The sequence below is a fragment of the Hordeum vulgare genome, chromosome 7H (genome assembly GCF_904849725.1).
Source record: "Hordeum vulgare subsp. vulgare chromosome 7H, MorexV3_pseudomolecules_assembly, whole genome shotgun sequence".
In the NCBI taxonomy this organism is placed as follows: domain Eukaryota; kingdom Viridiplantae; phylum Streptophyta; class Magnoliopsida; order Poales; family Poaceae; genus Hordeum; species Hordeum vulgare.
The window spans coordinates 65,696,056-65,703,688 of record NC_058524.1 but is presented as its reverse complement, the minus strand read 5'-3'; the positions used below and the strand labels follow the sequence as shown (position 1 = coordinate 65,703,688).

Here is a 7,633-nt window from a genome sequence, read left to right as displayed (position 1 = left end):
TTGCCATGTTTTCCTCCTCCTCGAGCCTCCTGTCGATTGGTCTCACGGGACAAGTTACGGAGAAGCTTACCAGAACGAACAACGTCCTCTAGCGTGCTCAGATCACGCCGCAGCTGCTTGGAGCTGGTGTCTTCGGCTTACCGAAGGTACGGTCAAGGAACCGGAGAAACACGTCATCACCAAGGACAAAGACGGCAAGGAGGAAGCCGTCGCCTACCTATCCAGAGAGGTTCTTGTCGAGGTGACAAACATCCGCGAGGCGCATGAACTATGGACTGCTGTGGTGAGCATGTTCTCGTCGCAGTCCAGGTTGCGCATCAACAACATCCGTGTGGCCCTCTCCAACACCAGAAGGGCACACCGTTTGTGGGCACATACTTTGCCCACATGCACTCCCTCGCCGGCGAACTCGCTGTCGATGGGAAACCGCTGGATGATGACGAGATCATCTCCTACATCGTCGCAGGCCTGGACATGGAGTACGAGCCGCTTGTGTCAGCCCTTGATGCTCGCACCGAACCGGTCACGCTTGACGATCTCTTAGCTCAGATGAGTAACTTCGATCAACGTGTGGCCCTGTTCCATGAAACTGGCAACAACGCCGGTTTCAAATCTTCTGCAAACGTCGCCTTCCGAGGGGGCCGTGGCGGTCGGTCCTCCTCCAAGGGCAATGGTCACCGCACTCTGCCAAGGATTGTTGGTACCATTTCGAAGAAGATGACAGTAACTCCTCCCAAGGTGAGAAGGTCGCTGGTGCTGCCGAAGCTTCCTATGGAGTAGATACAAACTGGTATGTAGGTAGTGGTGCCCCAAACCACATCACCAGTGAGTTGGAGAAAGTCACCATGTGTGAAAAATACCATGGCCAAGACCAATTGCACACAGCAAACGGATCAGGTATGAGAATTAAACATGTGCAGGCCTAGTATGTGGTGATTTTAGAATTCACCCGTTCTATCAAGTGTGTCATAATTAAGGTTCACCCACAAATGTGGTGATTGTAGAATTCAGAAATCTGAACCGACAAGCATGTGCAGGCCTAGCATGTGGTCTTCATATGGCGATTACATTATGATCTACTGTAGCTCTGCACGGTTGTTGTACAAGATAAAATCGAGTGCAGTTCCATTTCACTTCCTATAAATAGTGAAGGCATCCCAAGTGCTTCGATATTTCACAGAAAGCTGCCAGAATTCGATTTAAGATCACCACCATATCTTTGGGTGACCATAGCAGGGCTAGGCATGGGATGCATCGGAGAAGTGGGAATTCCTACTTAGAGCTGTGGGGGCCCGGGCAACAGCCAGAGCTTAACAGCATACTCTGCTGGACTAGCTGCTGCTATGCCAGCCTGGAGGAGCTGTAGCAGCCGGACCACCATCCTGCATGGACTAGCCTTCGGATCACACTACCGCAGCAGCCGTCAGCGATCCGGTAGACCCACCGACGATGCCGCTACCGCTGCACCCCTCCGATTAGTCCTCTACACCGACCGTTCCTGTACAACCACACTGAGCCCCTCCAATAAGCCACCGCTGTTGCATGTGAGATACAGCAGATACAGCTTCATAACTAACCGAGTGGATATTGTTGTTGGAAAACTTGGGCTTCTCTGAAACAAGTCATTGGCCATCATCAATCAAGTTCCTATATTTAATAGTAAAGTAGACACTTATCTTTATCCCTAGGCTATATAAGGAGAAGAGCACTCCATTGTATAGAGCCCTCATAATGATTAATAAACAAAGACTTCCCTCTACATCTCTTAGGCTGGTCACAATGGGGAGGACTTAGCAGTAACATCACACACTCCAATACAACTTTGCTTATGTGGCACGTATTTAGTGAAGAGAGAGGTGCTTGTGGTAACTAGCTAAGTTACCGGAACATCACACACTCCAAGAAACAATGAGTCTATAGCCTAATAAATGCATTGTTGCATGACACTACATACATGTTACTCCCCATTGTGGAGGTACGAACATAGTCTAGGAAAGTGTGTAGGTTCCTACCTTATGTTACTCTCCATTGTGACCAGCCTTAGAGCAAGTACAATAAAACTGAGTCAGCTGGCTATAAGGAATAAACTAATATATTTTTATTTAGTTAGAGGAAAGAGAAGAGGAGAGAGAAGGTAAGCGGGCTCTTAGTTAAGAGCCAGCTCTAGCACGTGCTCCTAGGCATTTTGTAAGTATGAAAGGTGAATCATATAATAAAAAAGTAGTGCACATTTACAATAAACTATTGTACATATTGACTATAAAATGGGCTATAGATGACATGACAACGGCTTATAGCCAGCAGCTGGCTATACTATTGTACTTGCTCTTATCCCCGTCCCTAGGCTATATAAGGAGGAGAGCACTCCATTATACAGAGCTCTGATCAATGATTAATAAAGAAAGACTCTTCTCTACATCTCTGTGTCAATTTAGTTTTTGTACCTGTGTGTGATCGACTACGACGCCCGCTCCTGCTCCGCAACCTTGTACCGGACTCACCGGCAGAAGTTGCGGAACACGTTATCACCATGTTTCGCTCCACCAACTCTGCGTCAAGCTTGCGTCAAGCCTTCATCGAGCAGGCTTTCGTCGTTTTCGTAGAGGTACGGATCCGAAATTTCTTTGCAAAAATGGATTCTCATTGTCATTGTAATTTCGTTTTTGCGATCCCGTAATTTTTTGGATTAGATTTTAATAAGTGGGTCTCTACCATGGGGTTGAGGGTGTGCCAGTTTCCGTACTCTCGTACAAGTAATGTTTTTTCGCAAAAATGTACAAGTATGTTTTGACAGGTAGGCCAATTGTCGTAGGCAAGATATGTGTCAACGTTGACATTTTTTGTCTAGCTGGTGCTCAAACAATAACTTGATGGGAGCAAGTCTAGCTGGTGCTAGTATGGAATCCATCTTAGCTTTTGCAGAAAAAACGACCGAGAAACATATGCTCCATCCCCTTATACGCCTCTACATTTTCTTTAGGCTCACCAATTAACTAGCGTCTACGTTCAATGAGCACTAGGTGTTGGGGCGCGCCACGGGCGCGCCTCTTGGGGGGGAGTTGTACGGTGCCAGGTAGTGATCAACCTTTTAACACGGTTTTAATTTCTGGTTAGCATGTGTAATGAATGCCTTAATTAAGGAATTGAGATTTTAAGCCAAGATAAAATAAATAGATATATGCAAAGAAGTCACATTATGGATCTTAACATGAACCATCTTACTGAGAAGAGTGCAGTTTACATAAGCAACGACATAGGCCTACTATGTAGAAAAGCATCAGATAGCAGGGTCCAAAAGGCAACCATAGGTTCATCACTCAATAGAGCATAATTAGGAGTACTTAGTTCTACATTACATTAAAACAGGAATTGTGGTGACTTTGATTGTGCATCTACAGGGGTGCACGATGAGAACCAGGCAGCGGTTTGAGTTCGAAACTCAGACCAGTTGGTGGTTATAGTGGCCCTCTTGTCAGTTCCTAGCATAATGCGACATTCGGCGCGCAAAGGACTATCTGCAAGCTTCACCATGAGTGTATCATTGTTTGGATCAATGTAGTCGAGCAGGTTCTCTTCGGTATAGTGTACCTGAAAGTACTGGACAAGAAAGCAAGTCAATTATATGAACACAAATTGTTTTGTGATATGGAAGATAGGAGTGTGTTTTTAAACTTACCATGCGCTAGCCTTGCTTGATTGTGCACACATAGTAGTTGATCTCTATTTTTTTTTACCAGATTATAGCAAAGAGAGTGTCTACGTGCCGTTTGTAGAGCTTAACCTCGTTACCCCAGGAACAATGTTCTTCAAGTTTTCCAAAGTACTGGATCCCGCCAGGTGTTCCTGCAGTCAGTTCAATGTAGGTGAGAAGCAATTTAAGTATGATGTGTAACTGCTGCAAATGTCACTGTTTGTTTGGGAAAAGCAATATATAAGTTATATAACAGCGTAGATGGGGGTTTAGGCATAAAATCATATAGGTATGTTAAAGATTAATTTAGAAAAGCAGACAAACGGAAGATGTATAACACAGCAGATGGTGAAAGCTGTTTTTAAAATTGAGAAAACAAAAATTATTGCATAAAGATTCACACAAGCATTGATATTTGAAGGAAAGGGTGTCATAGCACGTAATGAAACTCCAAGTACGAACTTGCAGTTTGCATGTAGAACAGGGGTAACAGGGACATACATATTCTATTATTTCTATTGTGCGTGAAATATTTGTAAAAATTTATCAGACAAGAAAATGTATGCATACTATTGCTATGAGATGAGATTGTGCTAAGAAAGTGTGATCATGATAATATGAGCTGATAAATGATCATGCATGATTTTCAGTAGTAGAGAGCTGTATTTATATTTACATGTAGTGGTAGCATCAACTTATGAATGATAAGCATCAGTAATTCCGCGCCTCTGAATGTAAAGCATCAAGTTAAGTTACAGAGGCATGCTGAAAGTAATCAGTAGAAAAGGAAAGAAACATTGAGTAAGGAAAAGTACAACAGAGCAGTGGCATTGCAAAATTTGTGAGACAGGGATGCTTAGAGGAATCAGTAGCAAAGGAAATAAGTATTGATCTATCATCCGTAATGACTATCTGAAAGCAGTAGATAAAGAAATGCGCTGATACGTGTCAGTTTGCTGTTTCAACAACAACAACGACAAAGCCTTTAGTCCCAAACAAGTTGGGGTAGGCTAGAGGTGAAACCCATAAGATCTCACGACCAACTCATGGTTCTGGCACATGGATAGCAAGCTTCCACGCACCCCCTGTCCATGGTTAGTTCTTTGGTGATGCTCCAATCCTTTAGATCTCTCTTTACGGACTCTTCCCATGTCAAGTTCGGTCTATCCCGGCCTCTTTTGACATTATCAGCATGCTTTAGCCATCCAATATGCACTGGGGCTTCAGTTTGCTGTTTCATATATAAAAAATTGAAATGAGGTATGTTCTCACCGCGGATGATATATTCTGGATGCTCTATGTTCATTGTATGATAAAATATACCGTTAGAAATATGAAATGTGATAATTCCCACTGGAAATGGTGTACCATAAGAGCGATTGAATGGAACTATTTAGTTGGAAATAAGAGTAAAACGGAAAGCGGGGGTGATGAATGTTTAACATGTTTTGTTGCTTATAAAATTGCGCGGAAAGCTAGCGAGGTACGCTCTCGGAATCAGGTTGAAGCAGTCTATGTGGTGGGCGACGAAATAATCGGTGTTAGTATGCTATATGGTGTCACAAAGGACATTTCAAGAATTTGTTCCCTTCAATAATTGGGGGTTATGAACGATGAAAGGAAGAGTGGGACAGCCACAAAGGACATTTCAAGAACTTGACTAGGTACATTCATATCTAGACAAATCTAAGACAAGAATTTTGGGACGGAGGGAGTATGTAACCTTCCGCAAAGACAAATTAAATCAGGGGTGTGCAGTCCATACATAGTAATCTACATATGTTAATCTTTCTCCATAATGACTACGGGACTAAGAAACTGAAGGAAAATAAATTTCAAACATGCATGACTCATGAGATAGGATATATAGAAAAATTAAGAATGTTCCTGCCACCACTATCGCCACATCCATGTTATGTTTTTTAATTAAGAGGATGCAAGGAAGCGAGGCTAATTCTCTGCCAAACAAACATGCACTCATGTTCTTGTCTATTAGTATAGTTGAAAATGTTAGGGCCTGTTCGGTAGCTCGCCAACTCCCAGCTTCTGCAAATCTATGAACGGAGTTGGCCTGAACGGCCCAGCTCCAAGAAGCTGGCTTCCGGGATCGAAGCGGCACGCATGTACAAAAACGTGGAGCTGCAATTTGGGCGATCCAGGAATCGGGAATCCTGGAGTTGACGTTATTTATAAGCAGATGCCACCGCTAAGTGACTCGAGGGGTTCACGTACCGGTTCGCTACTTCTATCTCGCATCTGCTAATGTGTTCGACTGGGCCCTATGGCCATGTTACCTCTTCAGCAGGTTGGGCTCGAGCCCGTCCAGGCAGATTGGCGTGCTGGCACGTACGAGAAGCTGGAACGAGGAGCCGAACGTATTTTTTATGGCTGGCACTCCCGTCGGAAGCTGGCAGTGGAAACAAGAAGTGGGATTCGAGGATTTGCAGGAGTTGGGGAGCTACCGAACATGCCCTTAGTTGCAACAAAAAAGGCTAGATTAACAGATTCCTGAGAAGAATTCCACTTTTTGTTCACACAGAATAATGCATCAAATCCTAGGAATCTAAGTATTCAAATTACTATGAACAACATTTGGATACATGCTTATCCATTCTTAGGCGATTAATTCAAAGTCCCAACTTACCTATCAAATAGATGGAGTCTTTACTGTGCTATAGCAGGACCTGGAAGTGGTACTGTGCTGTGTGAAGCCCTATTACACACAACAATGGGTAGAAATCCAATGTACAGATTAGAATGCACATTTGATACTTACTTCGGCAGTGAATTTGTGCACGGTTTCTTGCTTTTGCTATCTTCAGATGTTGGTCAAAGTATGAACCGCAGAGGATCTTTTTACACAACAAAGAATGACGCTGGACAGCATAGAAAATATAGTCAGCCGAGAAAGTGAGGAATAATGCAGAAACAAAAAAATTAGGTGCAACAGCGTCTCACCTTAGACTTCTCCCAAACCAGCAGGTCCCATGCCCAGCAGACGATGGGCAGGAACACAGATGCAGACCTGCAGCAGGGAGATGGTCAAGAAAAAGAATCCAGCATGAGAGAGTCCAAACACAACCTGCTACCCACACACAGCCTCGTCCTCCTCTCCCTCTTCATCCATCTCTCTCCCACAATTTCGTACCTGAACATGAAGAACGCGCCCCTCCTCCGCAACCGGCACCTATGCAACTCGCGCCCCCGAGCGACACCTCGATGCCATCCCTTTCCCCGCCCCCTCTCTTCCCAACCATCATGGAGGATGGGTGGGAAGGGAAGACGAGAAGGTTTGAGGGAGAACCGGATCTGAGGAAGGCGCCTTCTCCGATAGCCGGCGACTGAAGGAACTGGGACGGGCTGATGGGACGGGGATGGGGGCGGCGGTGGTGGAAACCCTAGTGGCGCACACACGGAAGGAAAACTGAGGAAAGGTGAGGTTGCGTGGGAGAGAAAGGAGAAGGGATGACGAGAGGTGGTGGGCCACCCTTTGTTTTTTCTTGGCATCTAACTTTATTTTTTTCCTGGACATCCATCCAATGTACAGTACATCGATCCTCTCTTGCTGCCGACGTGGAACGCCCCAGGAGACGCCATTCTCGCGTAGCTTAATGGGTTTGATACGCAGTCGCTGGTCTTGCCTCGTGCCCGGCCATACAAACAGGCAAGGTGTGCCCGTCCTTGCTCTTCCTTTTCTCTCCGCTGAGACTCGTGGACAAGCTCCGGCGTGAGATTCTGACCGGGCTTACCAGAGGCGAGAGAGTTGGTTGGAAAAGGTCCGAGCAACGTACTCCCTCCGTTTTTAAATACAGGTCATTTTAAAGATTTCATTAAAAGACTACGTACAAAACAAAATGAATAAACTTATACTTTAAATTATGTCTATATACATATGTATCTAGTCCCTTAACGACTTTAAAAAAACTTATATTTAAAAACCGA

General features: G+C 44.6%; 1 protein-coding gene and 1 non-coding gene across 9 annotated transcripts; one reads left to right on the top strand and one right to left on the bottom strand.

Moving 5' to 3' along the window:
- The first annotated feature begins 426 nt into the window (after positions 1 to 426).
- Positions 427 to 565, top strand: LOC123414427. The gene has a single exon (XR_006614397.1). It is a non-coding gene; the product is annotated as a small nucleolar RNA Z247 (small nucleolar RNA).
- A 2,632-nt stretch (positions 566 to 3,197) lies between these two features.
- Positions 3,198 to 7,329, bottom strand: LOC123412163. 8 transcript variants are annotated; one of them, XR_006613430.1, is made up of 5 exons: positions 6,468 to 6,587; positions 6,336 to 6,404; positions 4,368 to 4,419; positions 3,677 to 3,843; positions 3,198 to 3,597 (listed from the first exon to the last, which is right to left on the bottom strand). XR_006613430.1 is itself a non-coding variant. In XM_045105106.1 (5 exons), the coding sequence occupies exons 1-4, from the start codon at positions 7,196 to 7,198 to the stop codon at positions 6,356 to 6,358; spliced, it is 558 nt and encodes a 185-aa protein (XP_044961041.1). In that variant the 5' UTR covers positions 7,199 to 7,329; the 3' UTR covers positions 4,780 to 4,922; positions 6,336 to 6,355. The 8 variants fall into 8 exon arrangements, 1 of the variants encoding a protein (XP_044961041.1); XR_006613427.1 differs by having other exon boundaries at positions 6,336 to 6,387; XR_006613429.1 differs by having other exon boundaries at positions 6,336 to 6,375.
- Positions 7,330 to 7,633: the final 304 nt, after the last annotated feature.

Coding starts and splice junctions, on each gene's coding strand:
- LOC123412163 (XM_045105106.1), bottom strand. CDS start 7,198: ATGCCAAGAAAAAACAAAGGGTGGCCCACCACCTCTCGTCATCCCTTC. Junction 6,568..6,649: donor TGGTTTGGGAGAAGTCTAAG/GTGAGACGCTGT, acceptor TATGCTGTCCAG/CGTCATTCTTTGTTGTGTAA. Junction 6,388..6,467: donor TGCACAAATTCACTGCCGAA/GTAAGTATCAAA, acceptor CACACAGCACAG/TACCACTTCCAGGTCCTGCT.